General features: G+C 40.2%; 1 protein-coding gene across 2 annotated transcripts; it reads right to left on the reverse strand.

Moving 5' to 3' along the window:
• Positions 1 to 3,147: 3,147 nt before the first annotated feature.
• On the reverse strand, positions 3,148 to 11,809 carry pcolceb (procollagen C-endopeptidase enhancer b). 2 transcript variants are annotated; one of them, XM_044184922.1, is made up of 9 exons: positions 11,661 to 11,809; positions 10,259 to 10,367; positions 7,261 to 7,519; positions 6,684 to 6,808; positions 5,189 to 5,325; positions 4,373 to 5,004; positions 4,158 to 4,238; positions 3,787 to 3,957; positions 3,148 to 3,522 (listed from the first exon to the last, which is right to left on the reverse strand). In XM_044184922.1, the coding sequence occupies exons 1-9, from the start codon at positions 11,744 to 11,746 to the stop codon at positions 3,392 to 3,394; spliced, it is 1,731 nt and encodes a 576-aa protein (XP_044040857.1). In that variant the 5' UTR covers positions 11,747 to 11,809; the 3' UTR covers positions 3,148 to 3,391. The 2 variants fall into 2 exon arrangements, with proteins under 2 accessions (XP_044040857.1, XP_044040858.1); XM_044184923.1 differs by lacking the exons at positions 10,259 to 10,367; positions 11,661 to 11,809 and adding an exon at positions 7,749 to 8,028.
• Positions 11,810 to 12,253: the final 444 nt, after the last annotated feature.

A 12,253-nucleotide genomic window follows, 5' to 3' on the forward strand; every position in this document is an offset into this window, starting at 1 on the left:
GGAAATATCTGATCAAAGAGTTTTATCTCACATTTGATGCCATCTTTCAGTATTTGACAGGTTTCAATACTTGGTGCTTTGGAGACATTTAAACCTCGAAAAGTATTGAGTATTGAGGTCATGCTGCTCGTGTGGTTGAGATGCAGAGAGACTGTGTATGTAACTGCAGATGGCCCTTATTTAGTGATGTTCTGGCATCCTGTCTGAAAGGCCTTAATGGAGGACTCCTCGACTGTTGTGGACCAGCAGTGTTGGAAGAAGTATTCAGATATTTTACTACAATACTACAGTGTAAAAATAACTGTTACAAGTGAAAGTCCTGCATTCAAAATCTTACTTAAGTAAAAGTACAAGCACTAGCATCCAAATATACTTAAAGTATTATTAGTATCTAATTAGTGATACATACTGTACATGTGTACCTTACTTTAATGTTGCAGCTGTAAAAGGTGGGGCTAATTTTAATTACTTCATATACTGCTGGGTAGCTTAATCAATAATAATGTCACAATTTCTTAGTTGATTTATATTTTGAATTAATAATCCAAATCTGCAAAGTAAGTAGTAACTAAAGTTATCAAATAAATATGTAGTGGAGTAGAAGTACAAAGTAGCATAAAATGTACAGTACTTGAGTAAATGAACTTGGTTACATTCCACCACTGCACACCAGAGGTCAGAGATGTAACCTTACCTATAATTACTGAATTAGAGCAAAATATAAGTGAGAAGAAATTAATAATTTGATTCTTTTAAAAGTCCTTTAAAAGTAATTTATTAACTGTAACTTGTTTAGGCTCAGAAAGAAGCAATGAATAAAGAATTAAACAGTAAGAAGAGAAACAGAAGAAACTGTGTTACTGGTAAAAAAATTATATTCTACCTCACATTGAAAACTATTTTGTTCTCGTAGTTTCTCCTACATACTTGGAAGGGGAGGGTGAGGCGAGCGGTATACAAATGGTAGCAAACTGCAATTTCACCGCTAGATGTCACTAAATCCTACACACTGAACCTTTAAAACAAGTACGACTGAACTTAATCATAAAAAAAGTGGTGCTGACATTGCACTTTCATAGCATATAGCACTATCTTTTGGGGTGGGGGTATGTTTAGCCTTTATTGGATATAGACACACTTTTTAAATAACATACAGCAAAACTTCAATTAATAGCCCAGGCTTTTATTTGCTTCAATCACTGAACTCAACCTGCCTATATTTGGGACAGGCATCTATATGGGACAGGCCTTTAAGGCTAAAGACCAAGTCATGTCACAAGTCATTGGTGTTAAAGTCGAGTTGCAAGGCTTTTTTGATCTTGTCAAGTCTAGTCTACAGCCCACATTAGCTGTGTCAAGAAAAACCCTCACATGGGCAGATGTTGGCCGTATGCACGGCAGGACCTGTCCGGAAATAATGGACTCAATGGACTTCAGAAGATACCAGCTGCAACAGCAGACTGTGAGAGGGGCTTCAAAAGAAAAGAGGTTTGACTTGTTTTTTATCCGTTGTTTATCATTGATATGTATTAGTCTTAAGGCAAGGCAGGTCAGATCTATTACACGTGAACACATTGAAGTGTTTTAGGGAGTTTAGAGGGTCCCACTGAATTAAAGTAACCGTCAGGTCACATGATCAGACAGACCCAGAGAGTTCAATCCAGCCAGCTACAGCTAGTGTACATAACTGCAATTACTGCCACTGTACAGAGACACATATAGGCCAGTAGTACAACAGGATGTGTGATTTGGTTATAGATCTAGATTATGAACTACATCTGGTAACTAGAGCTTTGCTTTACATTTTTTTAGGTTTGGCAGAGTATTAATTTAATAATGTTTAAACGTACTGTACTTCCCGGAGAGAGAAAGAGACTCTAAAATTGTTAGATATATATAGGCCTATATTAGATATAAATGGTCCTGGCCATTAAAATGGATGCAAAAACCATGAATGTCGCACAGCATTTTGTATGACGTCATTAAATAGACGTTAATAGTTTCTCTCAGCACCCCCAACTCTGACTGACTTCCAGCGTCCCTGCTGGTACAGCTCACATCAAAAGTTGAGTCTTCTTAGGGCGTCTGAAATTTTCATTATTATAGTTCTCTTTTTAAAAGGTCAATTGATGGGTAATTAGTGATTACATTGTTTTTAATGACATCGTATCTTACACAGTTTTATAACCGGTTGAAAAAATATTTGGCTTGTAAGTTTACTAGCTATTGGCAGATAGACCAAAAAGTAAATTTTGGACTCTACCAGTTTAATATTGTCAGATTTGTGACTCAACCCATACCACAGGTTTATATCATTTTAACTCCTTTTAAGCGTACGGCTATGGTTATTGTATATATTTTTCTTATTGTAAACAATATCCCATGGAAAGACCAAAACAAACAATTCATTAGTCAGTATTTTGTGCAATATACTCTGTTTTCAGTTTAAAATTCCCTATTTATTAATATTTATTCATACTTCTATTACTGCTGTGCAATATCCACCGTCTCATAATGACCTTGATAAGCTACACTTAAATTAACTTAACTTGACAGCACTCATTATTGCACTATGACTTATTACTTATATTATTACATTGTATTATTATACCGTACATATCAACCTATCAACCTCTAAATCCACTTGGTACTTACACTTATTTTAGTTTTTATACTTATATCCACTTTGTATTTATCTTACCTGTATTATAAAGTATTATATTTGATTGCTTAGTACTTCTATTCCTGTGTGCACTGACGTGATAGTGAGTAGCTGTAACAAAAGAGTTTCCCCTCGGGGATCAATAAAGTATTTCTGATTCTGATTCTGATTTTCTGACCTACCTTGTCTGTGGCTCTCAGCCTCAAGCCCATGTGTTCCTTCTGAAGATTTAGTTTTCTGAAGATTTCTGGTGCTGTTGTGAGCCTGATGATGATGATGCACAAACACCCTTGTGGGGATAAATAAAGTTGGACTGAACTAAAAAACAACAAACCTAAACAGTAGATCACAATCAGGGTGGTTGGTGGACTTAATGACACTAAACATAAAAATATTCATCTGTGTTTTCATGTGTCTGATATGTATTTTACCTAGAGCTCGTCATGTAAATACTAGAAAGGAGATATTAAAATAACCTGAAGCACCAGAGTTACATGGTTTATTGATGTGCATCTTTTATCACAGAAATATTATAATTTACATACAAAATACAAAATATAATAATGTTGTATGTTTATTCTTTTAAAATTACTTTTCACAACAGTATTGCATTATGTAAAAAATTATGTTTGGATACTACTCATAACATTTTCACTCTTTATGTAAAGTTACATGTTTTCAGAGAGATAGTCAGGGCTGTCAATCTGATTGGTGGACTGGGCTGTGATGTCAGCACTGTTTGCGTGAGAGGATTGCCAGTGCTTTAGCGTGGATGGGCTTATAGAGGAGAGTGAAGCTGGAGGGGCTCAGAAGGCCGTTGCCCTGCGCGTCGACTTTTCCCATCAAGACATAGTTCTGGCCTGGATAAGAGACAGAACGAGAAAAAATGTGTCAGAATATGTCAAATACCAGGTTAATTTGTGATCAACATTTAGTAAAGATATTGCATGGTATGAAACACAGTTTTTACTTTTGCTACCTTTCCATATCTAAATTTTATAAGATTAAGAAACTGACTAAGCATTTGATGGAAACTTTCAGTACTTGACAGTTGATGCTATGGACACATTTGTGTGTAAGATGCAGACCCACAAATACTGTAAATACAGACAGTTGTACTGTACCTTTGGTTAGCCCGGGGCATCTTTTGCAGGTGGAGGTCAGTGTGACCGACATGACAGGCCCTGATTTGGTGATGTTCAGACGTCCTGGCTTATAGGCCTTGATTAGGGACACCTCAACTGTCGCTGAGCCCCTCAGACCAGTGGTCAAAGATGTAACCTTACCCGTAATCACTGAAAGAGGGAGAAATATAAGTAAGAAAAAATGTTTGTAAATTTGTATTTCTTTAAAAATGCCAAAAAACTTTGGCTATTTCTAAATAATTATGCTTATGTTAGTGGGACAAAGAGATTCTGGGAATCCATTTATCAAACTAGACCCATGCAAGACGAGGACGTTTTTTGAAGACTGGAGGGCAGCTGATGTTGCTCACCGAAGTCATGAGGGCAGAAGCTGGATTGGAGAGTTCCTGTCCTCTTACAGGCTTGTGTACACAGTGGGTTCAGTGGTAAAGCTGAAGAAAACACACACGGCAACAAACACAAACACATGATAAGCACGTTAACTTCCTTATTGCAAGTGTGCACATATATATACATGAAAGCAAAGTGCAGATTGTTCATTTCGAAATCAAGAAATTCCACTCACGTTTCTTGCTCACAACAGGCTTCTTCGTCACTGTCTTGCTTACTCCAGGTTTGGGTGTCACTTTAGGCTTAAATTTTGGCTTGGCTGTTGGTTTAACTGCACTCTTAGAGGTTGGCTTCACTGGTTTGACAACAGGTTTTAAGGTGGGCTTGGTCTTCAGTACAGGCTTACGTGTGGGTTTAGCCTTGATGCTTGGTTTGAGCGTTGGCTTAATAATCTTAGGTTTGGGTGTAGGTTTAGCTCCAGGTTTAAATCCAGGTTTAGGTGCAGGCTTTTTCATAGGTGCTTTAGGTGTGGGTTTAGCTGGTTTGGGTTTAGCCGTGGGCTTGACTGCAGGCTTGGCGATAGGTTTGCGTGGTGGAGGTTTCAGAGGTATCTTCACCAGTGGTTTTTTGGCTGGTTTTGAGGTGGGTTTAGGCTGTTTGGGGGTTGGTTTGGTGGGTTTGATTGGCTTGACGGCTGTTTTTTGTGGGGTCGAGGTGGACTGAGGTCCGTAGATGAAGTCTCCCCCGGCAGTGGGCGTCCGAGACCCGCGGGGCACACTGGAGTAGTGGGCCATGAAGCCATCTGAGGTCACGCTGAGGTCGGAGACGAACTGGACAAGGAGCTCGTTCCCATTTGTCACAATAGTTCTATGTATCGGAATAGGGAAAAAAATGTAGGGAAGGACAGGAGGAGTGAATACCAAAGGGGAAAGAGATATGTGAAAATACAGGGAAATGTTGGCAGAGCTTAGCTGCAAGCCAAGTCTTTGAAAAGCAACTTTTAGCAAGTGTTTTGCCTCTTTTAACACCCATTTCTGATCAGTAATCTCACCCTGGTGGCCTGTCTCCACAGAATCTCCCAATCCGCCGAGAGTTATCCCTTTCTCCCCCGTTAAACAATGCCACATAGTCGTAGCGACAGTACGTATCAGGCTCCAAGTCCAGCTTCACAAACTTCACCTCGATCACCTGGGGAAGAGGTGGCAATGAACACACAAACATGGCAACACAAACTATGACATTTATGATGGGGAATGGTGTGGGCTGGTTTATTCCTCATGAATCCAGCGCAGTGCAGGCATAGGTAGCGGTGGTGGAGGAGGAGAAGGGCCAGACTTCTGAAATACAGAAGGGCATTTACTCTCTCCCTCGCTCTAGCTTCCTTTCCTCTTTCCTTATGTTCAATCTCTTGGCACACATGAACACACCTTCAGGCACTCAATGAAGTCTTTCATTTGAACTTCGTCACAAGGCCGCTGTCGCACTCACACACACACACACACACACACACACACTACACTGGGCACCTGAGGGACAACATTTCCTTGTGATGGGCCCCTTCACTACTATTTTCCTCCTTCTCCTCCTGCATCAACTAGCCTTATACAACACACCTAGCTGCACTTTAAGTCGAACTGCACTTCGAATACTCCTCACTTTTTGTGTAAGGAAATATAAAATAAAATGATAATATTGTGGATATTTTTCCACTTGTCTTATAAGAATAATACCGTACATATTTGTGGTAGCAACAACTATGCTTCAAGCCTCTGAGTGGGCATTTCGCATTTCGCAGTTGACATTTGAGAGCTGGCATTGCTAGCAGACACAGTGTCAACTTATGTGGTGCGTTACTGCCTGAAGAACGTCATGACAATATCTCACGAATGTAGATACAAGGCATGTTTTTACACTTTTTCAATAAGCCTCCAGAGCGTTTGTTATCAACCAGATTCAAGCTTTCTGTTGACTTACGACATTCAAAATCTGAGAGAACCAGTCGTGTTGTTAAGTTTGTATTCCATTCGAAAAGTGGAAGCTAGCAAGCTAGGATAACAAGATAGCTTGCCTAGCAAGATATTGATTAACGATGTCTGCTCCTTAACAACATTCAGCATTTGAAGGACCCATTGTGCTGTTCAGTTTGTATTCCACTCGAAAAGTGGAGGCTAACTAGCCTAGCTACTTAGCCTAGCTTGTTAACATTAGCAGTGATCCCCACTAGACATTAATTCAATTCATTCCACCTAGAGAACACTAATGTAAATATCACAGAAGAAAAATTAATAAGATAATAATGTATTCTTTTTGGTAATTACAACATTAACTGAATAAGTATACAAGTCAAAACAAACACCAAGAATTTATAGACTATAAAATTGAATTTAAATTTCAGTTCTGCATTCACAAAAGTCTGTTGATGATTTGATGATGAACTTAAATTCATTACATTCATATTGAAATTCTGAGTTGCTCTCTGAGTTTAAAAGGGAATGTTTTAGATACACGACTAGTATGAAATACTATGTACAATACAATTGGCTTACGTTGCTTGGTTCTACAGAGATGTGCCAGGAGCAGCTGATGCCTGCTGGGTAGTTAGAGTTGGGCCAATTGGGCGTCTTGACAGAGCCCTGCGATTTGGTCAGCCTTCCTCCACAGAACTGGTTCTCTGTTGGAATTAAAAAGAGAATGGAGTCAAAAGGAAAGAAAACGCCAATACACCAGACTTTAACCCTTTTCAAATAAGGTAAGGATGCTGTGTGTCCCATGATACTGTGTTTGAGGCAAAAAGGAACAGATATGCTGCGGTTAGATGTGAAATGTCAGGAACAGCTTTGTATTTAGCTTGATGATGTGATTTTGATCCTGAATAGCTTTCATAAACCATGACAGATTGTAGTGATTTGTTTATTCCAGAGAGGATTGTGTTATCCTTTTTGAGCATAAACAAATCACCAAAATTTTGTGATTTTCATCAGACAATAAAAACATGTAAGAACACTAGCCAAGACAATGCTGCCATTTATCACTAGAAATAACAAGACAAAAGTGTGTAGCTGCATCTTCAGTAGTTCATCCTGGTCTGTGTGTTTCTATGCTTGTGGGATTGCATGTCCACACCTTCCATATGTGGCTTCCCTGCGCTGAAGGAAGCCAGAAAGCCTCTCCCTCCAGTGCCGTCGTCTGACACCATCTCTAACATCATGGTGTTGGAGGTGGAGATGAGGGCGCCAGGCCGGAACGTCCCACAGAAACGACCCAGCTTCTGCACCAAGCGGGAGTGACCATTGTAGACGTCCAGGTAGTCGTACCGACAGGTGGGGTCAGCCTCCATGTCGAAGAGGCGGAAAGACAGCATGACCACGTGACCCTCTGGGACCTGGAGGGGGCGACAGGTGAGGCTTTGAGGAAAAATTACTAAAAAAAGTCGTAGGAGTTTCACCTTAGGAAATGTGGGATGCTAAAATAAATCAGGAGAATTTCCTTTTTGGAGCACTTTAAGCCTCACTGACCACAGATTATGTAAAGGTTTATAATTTAAGGTTTCCATCAAAATGAATCTTAATGTACCGTTTTGTAAAAACGGTTTTTAGGGGTTACAGACTTACTAAGCTCACAAAGCAGCAGAACTTCATTTTAAATTCTAGTGAATATCTCACAGTTTCCAAAGACACCAGATATCTCAGACAGATTTTTTAAAAATGGGGAAATATGTATAAAATCATGCACAAAACAACTAGAATATTTCTATGCAGCCTTAAAACACATGGAGTCTTGGAAAAAGCCTGCTCCTGCCTCTTTTCACCAGACCCTATTTCATTAACAGTTTTTTCTGTGTGTTAAATAAATAACTTGAGCCCAATGTTTGAATTAATCTGTTAATTTATCAGTTGGGTTATACAAGTAACATAAAACGAGTTTGTTATGATCTGTGAAAAGGGTTAAAAGGTTTTCGTGTTGTCCTGCTTGTGATGTTGGCTTAATTAGTGAAAGTGAAAACAGGTGTGCATCACTGTCAAGTTGTGGGAGAAGGGGTAAAACTGTTCTGCTGTTAATGACATTCTGTTATTAACAGAATGTTGTTAAGTTGCTGCACTCATGAGTGTGTGTATGTGTGCCCATAGATAAATTGTGATTGTAAGCAGTTACAAAGTAATTTTAAATTAATATTTCGTTTGAGAGCTCACCATATGTTTACCTGAGCAGATGGTAGTTTCCAGTTCAGGCTGAGAAGATAAGGCCAGACACTGGTATAAGTTATCTTTGTTGAACTTCTCAGGGTCAACTTTGCCTCTGTTTCAATCATATTTATGTTAATAAATGCCACCTTTTGGAGCATCCCAGTAGCTCACATGGTAGAGCATGTACCATTCAGGCTAAGTCCTTAACATAGTGGCCTGTTTTCGATTCCAACTGGGGGCCATTTGCTGCATATCATCTCTCCTGTCTCTCTCTGCAGCTGTCATTATCCAATAAAGGCAAAAATGCCAGAAAAAATGATCTAATAAATGTCACAATTTTTTGCCTAAATCCCATCTCCTTTAAAGTTTTCCAGTGCCACACAACATTGCCCCTTTGGCAGTACAGTCATTTGTCTTCAATGTGTTGGAACAAGCTGATAATGAATGTATATGTGATTCAGTCAACACAGTGTGGAATAAGATTTTTCTTCCAACCATTAAAGCTATTTAAGAGGGAAAAAGGGGGGAAACTGTATGTGAAATGAACACCAATTAACTTTGTAGTCACTGTCCACATGTCTGGATGTTGAACACAATAAATGCCCACAAAAGTCAACATGAAGGCATGAACGGACAAAAGTGCACCTTAAAGCGACACTATGTAACTTATGAAAGACAAGATAGGACATTAATTCTTTTACAAATGAAAAGTTGAAGTCATTAACAATAAAATGCAACCTTGCTCAATTCAATACATTCAGGTTTTCTTTTGCTGCAGCCTTACTTGGTCTGGTATGACCAGTAGCTAATGGTGGCTAATGTTAGCAGACATTTGATATATGATAGTTGCTGTGTAGTTAGTTGCAGCTTGTGTAACTAACATTATTGAGTTAGTTTGCTGATGTTATAAATGTCCTATACTCGTGCTACTGTTACACTATGTTTTAGTGTTTACCATTATCCTGTAGTTGCCACTTTTGGCCACAGTGGTCACTGTTCATAAAAGTTACATAGAATCGTTTTAATGAACAACACATTTAGACTGCGTCTGAAATCACTTCCTCGTTCAGTCACTCGCTACTCTCTATATAACTGACACTCAATAGTTTCCTCCTATAGTGAGCAGTAAATTGAGATTTCGGACATTAATGAATCATCATTTTGCATCATCACCATAGACTGTACATAAAGATGGACGACATGAGAGCTCCCCAAAAGTGAAGCCCCAACATCTGGATCGCCGAACACCAGCTGAGGCTGGCTCGTGATTGAGTCGCCAGGTGTCTGGGCTGGACTTCGATACTGTGGCTACAACCCCAATCACTACTGCGCAGACTAGTGGGAGGAAGTGGAGATGCGTCGTCCAGTGATGACCATACAGTTTATGGTCATCACTGACAGATTTATGCATCTACAAAATGCAACACATTACATTGTGGGATAATTATTCCGCCCTAACAGGTGCAACAAAGCTAACAGTCATTCAAGCACTGTCTGTACACCCACACACAGCCATGAGAGGAGGTGAAGAGCCCTAATCAGCCAAAACTATCACCTGTGTAGGTTTACCATGGTCGTGCAGGGCCTTTAGCGCCTTTTCACTCACATTGCAAATAAATTGGATTTTATTTTTGATCCATAATCTACCAGAAAAGACATAGAATCAGTTTGATATTCACATTATTCACGCAATAAAACAAAGTCTGGAGACATTTGATCAGAATCAGAAATCAGAATCAGAAACACTTTATTGATCCCCGAGGGGAAACTCTTTAAAAGGAAAGCTAAAAGTTGGAAAAAGTAAGACGACGAGACGGAGCTACGGCATCAGGCAACATGCACGTTAGCGCATGCGCACTAATATGATGATAGCAGCCATTCTGTGACACATTGAGTTTGGATTCACTGAAATGGTGTAGTGATTTAAAATGACTCACAGTGATGTACCATATGCATTTACTGTTGGGTTTGTAGTGAGTGGGGAATCCTTCACTGGCCACGATGCCCGAGTCTGTGACCAGGTGGCCTCCACAGTGGAAGATGGGCCTGAAAGAGTATCACACAACCATCATCAACTGCAGTTCAATATTTAACTTGACATGCTGCACTGAAAGAAAATGCAACTATACTGAGAGTGTTGAGGCAGAGCCCCAGCACACATACACACACTTTTACATACAAGCTGAAAACCACAGTGGCACAGGCTGTCTCTGTTCTCCGAGTCCAGGGAGGTTCCTAGTCAACTCTTCTGGTTTGTGTTTTTTCATGAAACTTGGTCAAACCAAGCCAGGAAGACTGTCAACATACAGTATATGTGCTGTGAGCTTTCTCCACACACTTACTGTACCACAAGAAAGTAACACGTAGTAACTTTCAGTCTGCAGACAGGCACTTTCAAATGCTGCACAACCCAGCTCACACATGGAGTTTGGTGACACACACCCACTCTTTCGCACTCAGATAAACACAGATCAAAGTGGGGCCAGCCTCGACTTTTAATTTGGCAGCACTCGCCAACCCCAGACGTGTTAATTTAGATGTTGGCTGTTCTGGCATCTGCTCAGTTTGTTTCCTCTTTCAAACTTGACTCTGTGCCTCAATTTTTGTTGTTTTTGTGCTCCTTTCTTCAGGGGAAAAAGGCCAAAATGAATCATCTTTTACATTGTGATGACTGTCTGTGATCATCAACCCATTATAGTGTCTTTTCTTTTCTCTCATGCTCTTCAGGCATGCGTTGTCTGTCTGCTGCGGTACTATAAGGCCACATTTGGCCAAAACATCCCGGTGGTGTCCCTCCCTTCTGACCCTATGGAGCTGAACAGCCCACAGGCATTTGTTTGTCTCATGTTCAATTTACACCCTATGTGTGTGGAAGTTGCCATAGCAGTGCACACCCCAGGTTCAAAAATAATCTTGAGAAATGTAGTCCAAAATGTGTATTTAAGAAGGTAAAAGTCTGAATTTATTGCCACTTTTAACAAAAACATCAGATGTGAGGACAAGCTACTGTACATTTGCCCAGTTGAATCACTACATCAATTACAGCATGCTGTCATTTTGGATGTTTATGGGAAAGCCAACCACATCTTCCTAACAACACTGCAACCTTCTATTTCTACTGCGCTTTCTGTAATCATAATACTGCAACCAGGAGAGGAAAAAACATGCACAGTAGTTAATGTAGACTGATGTGGGCTTGAAAATGGCATGCCACATGTTCACATGCAGGATGTAGAAAAAAACATATGCACAAGAGGGACATTGAGAGCCATATAGCTGACACACATATCTGAAGACATCAAATATATCTAAAATCTCCCTCTGACACACGCAGCTTACCTGGTGAAGTTGGTCTGACTCTGAGCCTGAGTCCATCCTAGTGTCAGAATGACAAGAAGGCACACAGTCCACACCCTGTCCTCCATCCTGCTGAGATTAGGAAAGACGGGAGAGGAGAAGAAGAGGCAGGAGGAAGGAGGGAGAATCAGAGCAGAGGCGTGGAGAGACGCAAAGTTCAAAAGGGGAGGGGATAGAGGAAGAGGGGGGAAGTGGAAGTGATGGGTGAGGAGGAGGTGTAGAAAGGAAAAGGTGAATGAATGTGATTTTGAGAGGACATAAGGCTGTTTGACACAGGTTAACAGTGAAAACAACATTAATTACATTGTACACTGACCCATGGCCAAAAGCAATGTATATACAGTGTCAGAGCACAGTGTGCTTATGTTCCAGCTCTATGTTGTTGTTTAACAGGTAGAGTAATGGAAAATATAGAAAATGTATGTTTCTGCAGGTGTGTGTGCTGATGGACAGAGTGCCACTGTTGCACATGTGTATAATGATCTCTTCACTGCACCACCAGTTACAAGCCAGGCTTTTGTTAGCCACACTAGCAGCAAGGCATCAATGTTTGGCAATGTTAGTCTGTCGCTCCA

This window comes from Siniperca chuatsi, linkage group LG22, assembly GCF_020085105.1.
Source record: "Siniperca chuatsi isolate FFG_IHB_CAS linkage group LG22, ASM2008510v1, whole genome shotgun sequence".
NCBI classification, from domain to species: domain Eukaryota; kingdom Metazoa; phylum Chordata; class Actinopteri; order Centrarchiformes; family Sinipercidae; genus Siniperca; species Siniperca chuatsi.

Coding starts and splice junctions, on each gene's coding strand:
- pcolceb (XM_044184922.1), bottom strand. CDS start 11,746: ATGGAGGACAGGGTGTGGACTGTGTGCCTTCTTGTCATTCTGACACTA. Junction 7,520..10,258: donor AATGCATATGGTACATCACT/GTGAGTCATTTT, acceptor CGCCCCCTCCAG/GTCCCAGAGGGTCACGTGGT. Junction 5,326..6,683: donor TCTCTGTAGAACCAAGCAAC/GTAAGCCAATTG, acceptor CCTCTTCCCCAG/GTGATCGAGGTGAAGTTTGT.